General features: G+C 38.9%; 1 protein-coding gene across 1 annotated transcript; it reads right to left on the bottom strand.

Annotated features, from left to right (window-relative positions):
- Window positions 1–2159: 2159 nt before the first annotated feature.
- drd2l (dopamine receptor D2 like) lies at window positions 2160–12753 on the bottom strand. The gene is made up of 7 exons (XM_062422426.1): window positions 12370–12753; window positions 10644–10753; window positions 8707–8843; window positions 5148–5365; window positions 3775–3858; window positions 3151–3505; window positions 2160–2356 (listed from the first exon to the last, which is right to left on the bottom strand). The coding sequence occupies exons 1-7, from the start codon at window positions 12751–12753 to the stop codon at window positions 2160–2162; spliced, it is 1485 nt and encodes a 494-aa protein (XP_062278410.1).
- Between the last annotated feature and the right edge of the window lie 747 nt (window positions 12754–13500).

Raw genomic sequence — 13500 nt, forward strand, 5'->3', positions numbered from 1 at the left:
TAGTTGTTGAGACATTTCACTCAAATCAACAAATATCAACCTGCTAGCGTTGCTACAGGAAATGTTAGAAGATCACCAAAGTTAGTAGGAAAGCATGGATGTCTGTCCCACATTTTATGTCATTACATCTTTTAGTTGTTGGGATATTTCAGTTTGGACATGCATGGTGGACTGACCAATAAAAATAAAAGCAGGAGACATTTCACTACCTGAAAAAAGGTTTCCACAAACTACCACCTTCTGTTTTTTCATATCTGTTTTTCGAAATGATTTAGATTTTATTTAGTTATGTAAAATTCACTGTTTTCTAATTCACTGTTGCTAAAACATTTACTGAGCTGCTGCTGAATTGATTTTATTTACTCTGCCAGATGTTTTTTTCGTGCACTTAAGTGTGACCTCAGATAAATGATCTAATCTAAACTATCTAATAAAACTACACAAATATCCATGCTGAGGTTGTGCAAATGTCTGAGTGTTGCTTGCTTGTTGTTTATAACATGAGCACATAGTTGTTTCCTCCCCACCCGCTCATGACATTGACTGAATGAATGAATAAATAAAGCGCCCAGGCTTTATTTGCTCTGGTATTGGTGCTGGAGTTCTTGTTTACTCCAATCACGCTGACTGACAACTTGCACCAGTCTGAACTCCATAGATACACTAAGCTCTGTCAGTTTCTCCTCCCTGTGGCATCAGTCTGGGGTTCAGCCCGGTTCAGCCTCTCCACAGCATCCCTCAAGGAGAAGCTGCATTTGCAACGTAATAGCATTTGTTTTATCCTGCACAGTGAAGCACATCGGTGTAGTTTACTGACAGAACAGCAGAGTTACTGTCAAAAAGGTACCAGACACAGACAGTAAATCAAGCTTTTTTATCCTTTCGTGTGATAGTCAAACTTTCAGGCACTTGGGAGCTTGAATCAACTTCAGTAATACAGGTTGTAGGTTTCCCTCTCAACTTTCCAAATCAGGTACCTAAAAATATCTCTACATTCAAAGTCCGTAGACTGCGTTTTGATAGTTTAAAATGTATTAATGGTATTGAATATTTTATTTTAATTTTATTTCCCCTCTAACAACAAACTGATTAGTTGAAGATTATGTAGGATTTCAGCTGACCAAGGTTTTCTTTGGTTGACTATAACGCCAGTTATATGTACTTTGTAGATATCTTTATCTCAATCATACTTTTTTTTTTTTACTACATATATTGAGCATCACTGAGGTTAGAAAAAAAACCTTTGAAATGAATAAAGTTGTATCTTATTTCATATTTTATTTATTTAAAAACAAAACAAGTAATGACAGCAAATGTTTATTATTATCATTATCCATTAACCACTAAGATGATTATTTACAACACCAAATTTTACATGTATTCACACTATTTAAAGCAAAAAAATAAATAAAATACACATTTCATTGGATGAAAGCTCTCTTCAGTGTCTACTGATTTTGAATAGGCCATCAATCACCAAAGCAATAACTACCTTGATGTAACTTCGATTGGTTGTCAAAAAGTGTGAAAAATGATCGGAGCCTCGAGCGTGAGAATAAAAATAAAAGTTTTGCGCTGGATCCTTAGGTCAACTTATTCCATTCCTCTGAGAACGATGAGCACAAACAAATAAATAACAAGATAATTCTTGTCTAGATTACAAGAAAACACAACAGCCAGAGTCCGACACAAAACAAGTCTTCAAATAAATTGGAAAAGCAGTCGTGTCTCGATGAGTCTCCCAAACATGCAGCAGACTCTCAGTTGGTTCTCAATCCCAACATGTCCCCCTTTTCAGACTGTATGTAGACAACACAGTGCATGTGCATGTCTACTTTTTCATAAATATCTCCAGCTTGTTTGTGTTTCTTGTTGCTGTCTTTAACTTCTCTTACATTCAGGACTCCTTTCTTTATTATCATCTACTTATCTGTTTTCATTCCTCATGTATTGCATGTTTTGTCTTTCTTCAACCCTATTGGTTACATTTCCCTTATCTCTAATTTTCACCCAGCTTTGATAGCCCCAGCTGGCTATCAAAACTGGCCTCAGACTACATTATTTTTACTATCTCCTCTACTCCTACACTCTCTCACCTCAGCTCTCAAACCAACGTCAGGCTATTTTTTTTCAGTTGATGCTTCTCATCACTCCAATTCTCAGCAGTGCAGGATCTTGATGAAGGCTTTGCGAAACTCAATGTTGAAAGTGGTGTAGATAACAGGGTTGACGGCACTGTTTAGGTATCCCAGCCAGGTGACGGCGCTGTACAGAGTGGGTGAGATACAGCAGCTCCTGCAGTGAGCTTTCAGCACGTGGGTCAGGAAGAAGGGCAGCCAGCAGATGATAAACACACCTTGGAAACAGGAGCAGAATGTGGATTAACACAAAGCTGCTCTGAGAAGACATTCACCACCAGAGTTTAATGCAGGAAATAGACTAAAAAGGGTATTTTACAATCTTAATTTACTCTTTTTTCAAAGGAGATATTTGCACATCCCATTGTCTCATATTCAGGTGCATTGGAAAGTATCACTTTAGTCTTGAGAAAAGAAGATCCGGCACTCTGCTCTTTCTCAGCTTCATATTTTCATCCCATAGGACTAAGCGTTAGTATGATTAATACATTGTGAGTGTGGGATGTTCTTTTCTCAAGACAATCCTACTTTATCAAAGACCTTTGTGTTATTGAGTTATGATTGAATTTATGATAATAATAAAAAATTATGAAGAATAAACATCTAAAATAATTAATCGTAAATCTAGATGAGAAAGAAATTACTTATTTGAACAGAATATGGAACGTTCTTTGAGGTGGAATTTCAGAAATTAAATTATGTCACATTTGCATGGGGTTATTCATCACAGCCGCTGCAACATAATTGCACCGAATAATGTTTGTCTTGTGTGACTACAGTGCATACAAGTTCAATATCTCTGTCTGATTTGAAAATATATGAAACTATTTTAGTATGCTTACTTAATCATGAACATGAGTTTGTTTGTCTATACACACACACACACACACACACACACACACACACACACACACACATACATACAGAGTGATAGGCTACAAGTGTACTGAGTATGTCTGCATGTTACAATGATGAACACCTCATAAATGAGTCTGCACTTCCCTCCGCTCACCGAGCACAATAGCGAGCATCTGCGTAGCCTTTCTCTCCTTCTGCTGTGACAGCCTCCCTCTCACCCTCTCCTTGGTGATCCCCCATTTCTCTCTACCTCCGCTGCGCTCCCTCCATCCCTCACGTCCCCTCATGCCATCCTCGAGGGTCGCGGGGCGAGGCATCAAAGCCGATCGTGTCACAGTTGAGGGAAGAACCGGGGCGGGTCCGACAGAGATGGACAGAGAAATCTTGGCCCCTCCAGATCGGGAGGAGGTTTGGGGAACAGGTGGCGGGGCAAGGCTTTGCTCGGTCTGTGGCAGGAACCGACCCGGCTCCACCTCGAGGGGGTGAACCACTGCCTCCTTCACCAGTGTCTGACACACAGAAAGGGAGGAAGATGGGTGAGGGAGGTAGGAATGAGGGGCCAAACAAAGTTGTGGATGCTTGGTTGTAAATGTGTAATGAGAAGGAGGAAATGTAACTCAGAGTGACATTTATGGATGTAAGAGGGAGAATAGGGAACAGGAAGCAAGCAGAGCACCAGTGCAGATGCAGCAGATTGTATAAAAAAAAGACAGAGAAGTGACAGTAAAGAAAGAGGACCCCTTTGTGTGCTGCTGAATCGATTGATTAAAAGACTCACAACTTTCTTGCGCTGGGGTGCAGCGGTGGTGGGTCTCAGGATCAGGGCGCACAACTTCACATCCTCTGGTTGTGTACACTTATTCTAAGAACAAAGGAGGAAGCACATAGAAAAAAGACAAATTATATTGGTGAATATCCCAACTATTTGAGGCTGATGCTTTTAGCTTAGTCATAAACAAGTATTTTTGATAAGGAACATATACATTTAGTTAGATTTTCTGTTACATATTAGCCAAAATATACACAGATGCAGATTTATGATACATTAAAATCATATATATATATATATTGACCACACCAGTGTATTGATTGGGCTCAGTTTTTAATTACATACTATATACAGCACATACTGTATACTGCAGAGAAAGACAGCAGTTAAAATACAGCAGTTAAAAAAAGTCAAGAAATCCCAGTGAAGTGCTCTTCCTGCTTTTACTGGCCAAATGAACAGTGGCCTTGGTTTGCCCTCTAGTCAGAACTGAACAATCATTTCAGATTTTCTTTTGTAATTTAGTTTCAGCTTCTTTAAATATCAAGTTGAAAAATGTCTCTTGCCATGGAAAAAATTACCTGATACTGTTGTTTTAGCCTTCAACCTGACTTGCTCAATAAAAACTACTCTGCAGGCCGGTCATTACAAACTCAATTTGTGCAGCCAGACATTGTTCAAAACAACAATATCTTTATTTAGATTTATAGCATAAATTCCAAAGTTTCCAAAGATACCACTGAGATCGAGGGAAATGTTTTCAAAATTGTGCGCATTACTTTTAAGTATATTTTCTATTTAATGGACTGATGAATGGATGAATGGATGGATGGATGGATGGATGGATTGATGGATTGATGGATTGATGGATGGATGGATGGATAGATGGATTGATGGATTGATGGATGGATGGATGGATAGATGGATTGATGGATGGATGGATCGATAGATGGATAGATGGATAGATGGATAGATGGATAGATGGATGGACTGGTTTGGGTGTAAACATCATGCAGTTTCAATGAAGAGCTGGAACTGGCTGACACAGAGTATTTGATTCAGTGTGTCAGAGTTAACCAAATTTGACATAGATTTTTTAATTTGTATTATAGCAAAGCAACCATTAACTTAAAAACAGCTTTAGACACATCAGAACTGATATAAGAAAGTTAGTAGTTCCCTTTTTAAAACTCCCTTCATGTCAACTTTTCTGATGGCACAATCAGGGTTGATGGAGGCCAGTAGGATCATCATTTATCAAAATGATTACTGGACAAAAGAAGAGAGAACACATGCAGTCTGAAATGGTTTGTGGAGTGAAGGGCTTAAAAATAATTCAAAAAGGGGTTGTTCTCAATTGACGCCCTGATTTACCACTCTACCTTCCTGCGTCGATGACCTTCTCCCGCTTCAACTCCGCCTTGAGCGTGGAGGCCATGTCTGCGCGGTGGTGCGGTGCGCCTGCCTCGTTTGCGCAGCACCACGCAGATCTGTGCATACACCAGCAATGTTACAATGAAGGGAACGTAGAAGGAGGCCACAGATGAGTACACGACGAAGGCTGGGTCTGCAAAAGAGCATGTGGTGCCTTCTCGGTTAGCTGGAGGAGAGAAAGAAAAGAGAAAAATGAAGAACAAAAATGCACAGAAATAATATATGACTCAGGATTTCACAGAATCTTACAAGAATTCAGTGTTTTTTATGGCCCAAGATCATGTTTTAATCAGAAACATGTCAAATTATAAAAGCAAAACTACAGAAATGCTGAAGTTTAAAGTCCATTATTGACCTTGGAAACAGCAGTTGGCAAACAAATTCACCACATGATCCATTTAGTAGCTGTTGTAGAGCTTTTGATCCATTTGATCATATCGCATGATCTTCTGCAACAGATGCCCAGTTATCATGTAATTGTAGACGTTCACGTTCCCATTTTTTCTGAGCACTTAAAGGAGCTCTCATCCATGTTGCCTTAAAAGTTGACCTTTGCTGTTTCCAGATCAATAATGGACTTTAAACCTTTTAGCCAATATGGACAGAAAGACTTTGAAGATCTCTGTTTCATTCTCTTTGGTGGCACCTGTGGCTGTAGGCAGAAATTGCAGGTATATTTTTGGATCTCGCTTCCCAGAGATCCAAACAGTGTCGCCTGCGTGACATCAGTCAGTTGGCAGGTGGCAACGCTAGTAGAGACCATAAATAAACAGTATGCCATTTCACACACAAGTGAGCTGAAGAGCGAGTCTGTTGCGTTAGCCAAGCCTACCTAGGAATGTCACCAACACCCAGTTTGTAACACTGCAAATGCAAGGGCTTTCATACTGTTTACATACTGTTCAGGTCCTATCTAACCCAGAATATACAATAATCAAAATGTTTTAATTTTGTTTTAATTTGTGTGCAGCTGAAACACATTTTTGTACATAGAGTATGCTCCAGGTTAAATTTGAGTGATACTTATTAAAAAATGTAAAAATCTCAATTCCAAAATTAGCTGCATCTTTCACATTCAATGAACATCCATTGAAATCATGATGGCTGTTCTGTTGTCGGTTTTAGGTAACTTAGGTAACTTAATATTGTGTTTTTCTCCATACACAAACCTCTCTCTGCTCTCTGAAAGCCTCATTAAAGATTAGTAACACATTTGGTAATGAATGGTAAGGTAATTATGAATGAAAAAAAAAAGATCTGTGTATCAGAAGTTTGGTATGGAGACTACTTATGAGGGGGTACTGTCAAGGGCCACAATGGGAACAGTATGTACAGGTTAAGTACACTGACACAGGAATTAATTACAAATGTACACAAGTATATGTGTGTTATAATTTATGAGAAAGACAATATTTTTCACTTGGAGAAACAGTTTGATCAGTTTGACATCATACACTATGTTGCTGTGTTTGGACCCATAAGTGATGCTACCGGATGTCAACTCTCCCATTCGCTCTCGTTTCTAACTCAAGGGGTTTCCTTTGAGTTTAATGTGAGCACATTCCAAGCTTAAGTCCCTGCTCTAAGCAGCCTTCATTAAAGTAGAGGTTAGCTGCTAAGCATCTTCACTCTTGCTCCTCTTGTGAAGCAACACACAAATTGAGGATTATGTGTGCCCACTTGTTTGCTAGGCAGACGCTGCCTGGCACTGCCTCAAGGAGTACAACATATGGAAATCTTACTGATTGGTCTGTGTCTGTGCTAGTGGATATTTTTAGTATAAAGCGTGCCAATTTGTTGCATGAAGAGGTTTGTTGGCTGAGCAAACATATGGGATTTCTTTACACTCTCATTAAGGACTGACGATCAAATTCAGGGACAGATGAACTAGCATATTGCAGAGGCCTTGTGTGCGCATGGTGCTCTATTAGTGACTTGAGTCTTTCCTTTTTCTAAATGACACCTCACAGGAAAACCCCTTAACAGCTGTGGACTACACTAACTATGAATGACCCCATTTTCGCTTTCTATATGAGCATAAATGAAAAGAGGAGACATTTGTTAACCTGCACTGGTATACAACAGGCCATGTATGACCAGATGAAGCAGCAATCACTTCATCTGCATTTCTTCCAGTTGCCTCTACAGTCGATGCTGGACTTGCAACCAGTAAAATGGACAATCTCCCACCCCCTGAAGAAGTTGGTTGATATCACTTTTCTTGATGTGTGGCTCGGTGGCAACCATGAGCGGTGTTGGTCCTTAAAAAGATATTAAGCCTTAATGGCTGTGATTATGTACCTTGATCACAGATGTAACATGTTTTTCTACAGCAGTCTGAGAACTTGTCTTGTCCACCTTCTCTTCTCTGTAAAATCTGAGTGTTTTTCACACTACTGTGATAAACAGAAAAACAGTTATGGTCTTGACAGTGAAGCTGTATTTCACATATAGACTTGAAGGTTCAGTGTTGAATTTCAGGAGATTTCATTCCCATCTTGCAACCCTTTGTAGTAGATGGATTTTGTCATGGAGTCATCACTCAAGTATGACATTTATATCACGATCAAACTGGACACAGAATCAACTAGGAAAGTGTCAAACTTGTTAACCAGGACAAAAAACAAGATGTGGCTAAAAGCTTTGGAATATTTACAGTAAGTGGACCTTGTCCTAAAAATGTGTTTCCAATCTACACTTTATTCCTGTCACAGACCTCCAGACTAACAAATCCTCTCTCTGTCATTTTCCTGAACAGTTTCTGGACAGCAAACCCTCATTTGTTCCACTACTTAAAGGATAGGCTCACAATTTTTAGCAACTTAAAACAACAGTCAGGTGCCCATATGAATACTGGCAGCGTTTTTAGAAGATCCCCTTCAAATGTGATTTCAATGTAATAGATGGGGACCAAAATCCAAACCTTCAAACACTGTCATTTTCATTTTATTTGTTAGTCATATCAAGTGGATATCTGCCACATTTACAATCTTTTTAGCATCACATTTTTTCTTCGTGTTTCCTTGGACAGCGTTTCCCTTTTGAGCTGCAGTGGAAGTATAGTAACAAAAATTTAGCACTTTAAATTTAGACTTTAGCACTAAAAAGACCGTAATATTGAAAGATATCTACTCGATTTGACTCAGTTGGATGAATATTCATATTAGCTTCAGATTCATTTTAAATACATTTTTGCACATGAACAGGATTATATGAACATGAACTGATCTGGAACAATTCTAATATATTCATAAGTTATTTCCCTGCTGTTGTGCACAAAAAGGGGTCCTAGCTTGTGTGGGCCCTGCTCGCACACAACGGGACTGCTGCTAAAACAAATTCGGAGGGTAACCACCGCTATGCTTCCAGTAGCACCTATTTTGTAGAAATGCATGACTGAATTTCACTGTATCACTTTCTTGACTGTACTGACCTGGATTTTTCTGACAACACCTAAACTGGTAAGTGTGGAGTAACTTGAGAGGAGGGTTCAGGTAGTGCTGTTACCAGTGTTGTTGAGTCCAAACAGTAATGGGCAGGAGATGGCAAAAGACAGGAACCACACCACACCAATCATCACAGCCACCCTCCTCCTGGAACTGTATCTAGTGTTGTAGAGCATCGGCATGGCCACCGCTGTGTATCTGCAATAGTACACACACAGACACATAAACAGATAAGACATTGATATACCTCTCACACACTCATGCAGTTGGACACCTTCCTCAATACAGAGTAAACACATATTATTGCATCTTCTGACCATTGTCATTTTCACTCATACTGTACTTTAAAGTGAACTCATGCACTTGATACAGAGAACAGACAACCAAACTCCCAGTTTCCCCTGAAACAGACAGACTGTCATTGCCTATTTCACAGCCACAGAGACACAAAACACACAACTGCAAAAATGTCAAAACCAATTAACTGTCATCCGCTGTAAGCGCAGGTGTGAGCAGTTTCAACAAGCTGCTGTAATCCAGACTGTGGGCGGAGGGTCACGGACACAAACACAGAGCTAAAGTTACTAAAGACTGTACACATGAAACTCAGTTTTCAGTAGAGTCCATTTCATAATGTCTTTGTTGTTTTAGGTGTTAAAATCTGCAATATATTGTCTAGAAATGTTGGAGCTGTTCTTGTTGCTGTACTTTAATGTTTTTAAAGTATCTCACAGCTAGAGGACAATAATGCATTTTATTTGAATTTTGTTGCAAAATTAATGATTAAGAATTAAAAATGTGTAAATCTTGACAAAGAGGAAATTGAATGTCTGCCTTGACTTGCCATACATGAATAAAACTAAGAGTCTGCAACCAAACTAGCAGCTCTGTGAGGCTGTATAGGCACAGCTTTGAGCTAAATGCTGACATGAACATGCAAACATGCTTACAATGATATGCTGATGCTATACATAATGTTCACAATCTTAATTTAGCCTGTTAGCGTGCTAACATTTGCTTATTAAAACCAAACATAAAGCACTGCTGAGGTTGATGGGAATGCAGTTTTCCTGGTGTTTGGTGTTTGTTTTATATCTACTGTACCAATATTAGAGGACTATGCATATATAGAGCTACATTTCCTTGATTCTTTATGTGAAACAGATACTGTATAAGCACCTTCAAATTACACCTGTCAGAATTGTATCCTTCAGCTCACTGTTGCATAAAGTCCAGACAGTATTCTACAGCTTTGACAAAGCAATTACACTCTATCCTTAGATATTGAAACAAATTTAAGAAGTCTAAACTGCTGCAGCCTCAATGTGTCACTTTGTCGGAGAAATTAGGACGCAGCTGCAGACGACCTGCCCGCTGGGTGTCTGGTCCCGTGAAGAGGGCATCAAGTGGGACACCAAATCATTGAACAAAGTCCCCTTGATTCAAGAAAAAACAGAACACTAATGACTGCAGAGGACATTGTTAAAGTCACAGTGCATTCCTGTTAGCACCTGCTGGAGGAAAAACGGATGACTACTACACAGGTGTCTCTGTCCTGATCTGTCCTGCTTGATGACAGATGAATGATGGATACATCTTTAAAGTTTTTAGTGGACGTCTGTGTGTGTGTGTGTGTGTGTGTGTGTGTGTGTGTGTGTGTGTGTGTGTGTGTGTGTGTGTGTGTGTGTGTGTGTGTGTGTGTGTGTGTGTGTGTAAATGTGCATTTGTGTGGCCCAATCTGCACCAGTCAAGATCAAGTTTAGGAGAGAATACACAGTAAATATCGATATGGCATATCGATTCCCTTTAGTATTATCTTTACTATTATTATCTTGGTTCTGGATAAAAAATACTCATAAATTAACTTTTTCTCTTGCTACAAGGGAATTTTTTGATGCAAGGATTACTTGTGACATGGAAAGATAGAAGATCATCAAGTAAAGAGAAACACACCCTGCAAATAGTAAACTAAAGAGTAAAGTTAAGGGAAGAATGCACCTGTCGATGCTGATGGCACAGAGGTTGAGGATACTGGCGGTGCACATCATGACGTCCAGGGTGAGCAGGATGTCACAGTGGATGAGACTGAAGCGCCACTCCCCCACCACCTTTAAGCAAAACAAATAAACTGGATCATTTTAAAGTTCTGCACGCTTCAAGGACTTGCATTTCTTCACTCATTTTGTATATGTGTTGGAGCAGCATTCATTTGAACCAGACTGGATCTCTCAGTGGTATATTTAGTATTTAATTTCACTTTTCCTTTATCATAAGCCAACATGATTTGCTTCTGAACTGACCCAATTTACCCACAAAGACTGGTCTATTTAGTACTTTGCCCCTTATCATTAATTGTATATCATCTGTGAGACATGTTTTGTAATTCCCAGAGTGAATCCATTATTTGAGTATTTTTATCTATTAATTTAGGTTTATTGGCCTCAGTTGAAAGTGCTGAACTGATTATTGGCATTGATAGCGTTTGCATTGAGACTACAGTTGAAATGCTTCACTGATTAATTGATTAATGGTCTTTAGATGAATGAATGAATTAATCTTTGGATTTTGGATCGTTTATCAGACAAAAAGTAATGTCAACTTAGGCTGTGTAATTATGATGAACAGATTTAACTATTTTCTAATATTTTATAGTCAAATTGATTAATCAAGTATTAAAAAAAACAGTTTGTTGCACCTCCAGTAGAGACTGTTCTGTAGGGAGTGGAGGGGTAGAATTCAATATGTTGCAGGCACTGGAAAAATTGCTACGATGCAAGAAAAAAAGCAGACAGTTGCCATCATTTCTGGAGTATGAAATTGAATATAGGGAATATGGCAGTTAAATTATGGGGCTTAACCTTGCATATAAATGCATTATCTTCCAGTAGACTATATGCCATATTAATACAGTACCAAATAAAGTTAATAAGCAGATTTGCCTGCTTTTTCTAAACCTCAACTTCATGTCTTTCCTCTGTTCTCTGTCTTCAGGCAAGCTGTGTAGTTTGTTAGAGAGTTGAATCTCGAAATAATCAATAAGACAGTTATTATAAACATTTTTAAACAAAAATACCAAAAATTCACTTGTTCCAACTTCTCAACTGGGACAATTTTCTGCTTTTCTTTGTCTAATGTGATAGTAAACAAGCAGTCTGTATGAAACTGAGATGGACACTTTTAATCATTTTCTGACACTTTAAAGACCAAAATTGATAAAATATTTGGAAAATTAATTTATATTAAAACTTATTCTTACTTGCAGACACAGTTGGTTATATACATTTTATAAAAACATGAAAAACACTAAAATGTCACATTTAATACAAATCTGTTCTGAGAGCTGATATTCCTGCATTTGTTTTTATGGGAAATTACATAAACAGGGAGTCAATAACATTTTTATCCACTTTTTGTTCCCGCTGTATCAAGCAGAAACAATAAAATACAGAAAAAATAAATGTACAATCAATTAATATATAATCTGACTGACTACTACGAATTATGCTTATATCAAATTTTGTATTTTAATCATATAAAGTCTGCTTGTAGTTTAAATTTCTATAGTTTTATAGTTAATTCTCAAGTGTTTGGTCTGTGTTGACTGGGGGGAACACAAACAATCATTTTATTATACAGTGCAGCTGACTATTTTCTGGGCACATGGCCATAAAGATCTGATTTGATTTGAAAAACACACCACGTACAAAAGCAAGCACTAACACACCTCCATGTAAACGCCCCAGGGCATGACCAGCGTGGCCAGCAGCAGGTCTGACACAGCCAGGGAGACAATGAGGTAGTTAGTGGTGGTCTGCAGAGCACGCTCCCGTGAAACCGCCACGCACACCAGCACATTACCGAACACCACGCAGAAGATGAGAAGCACCAGCAGCACTGCGTAGAAGTTGTACGGCGGAGAGGAGGCTGACGGCGAGCTTGTGCAGTTGGTGGAAGTCAGTGAGGACGAGGGGGAGGAGGAGGAGGAGGGGGGGAAGGATATGGAGGAGTACAAAGGGTCATGGGTGACAAGCATGGAGAAATTGTGCTCAAGGGACAAGAGAGGGAAGGAGGGAGGGGAGGTCCCATCTGACCCGTTGAGTACAGTCATGATCTTGCTCCAGTGGACATGGCCAGTCTGAAAAATTGATAGGAAGAAAGAGGAAGAAAAGAATAATGATCGTAGCACTCCTCATGGATAACTGTGCACTCAATTACACAATATATCGAACAGAGACTGGCTTCCGAATCTGGCAACAGAGGAAAAATAGAATAAAAGGTAATTGTGGCACCGGGGTATAGGAAGTTTGTCCTTGGCGTCACCTCAGCGAGACAATTTAGCAGGACACCAAACATGACATGCTACAAACATTACAACACTGTCACCTGATTAAGTCTAAACCACTGACTGACTGAGACAAAGATCTTTCCCGACAGGTTCATTTTCACCTTTGGTGCTGTAAAAGGTTGATTGAACGGAAGTAACTCAACTTCATGCAGAGGTGAACTACTGACACATAAATTCTGTTTTACTTGTAAAACTTAACTTCAGTTAAAGTTCTGCAGTACTTCAAACAGTCAACAGACTCAGCGGGTTGGTTACACAAAGTGACTTCTTCTTTTATAATTTTTTCATGTTTCCACCTTCTTCTAACTGCCTTCTCCTGACACTGACATTAAAGGTGCCCTGTGTCATTTTATTGTAAACAAATGTTATCGATACATAAACTGTTTATCACCAAAATGCATTGTGTGTTACTTGAGTACTAACAAAGGTGTAGAATGGATTTAGCTCCTCATAAAACATTTGCGACACCAATTTTTATAAATATTTTAAATTGTGAACGTTTCTTGGCAC

Source organism: Scomber scombrus, chromosome 7 (assembly GCF_963691925.1).
Source record: "Scomber scombrus chromosome 7, fScoSco1.1, whole genome shotgun sequence".
Lineage (NCBI taxonomy): Eukaryota > Metazoa > Chordata > Actinopteri > Scombriformes > Scombridae > Scomber > Scomber scombrus.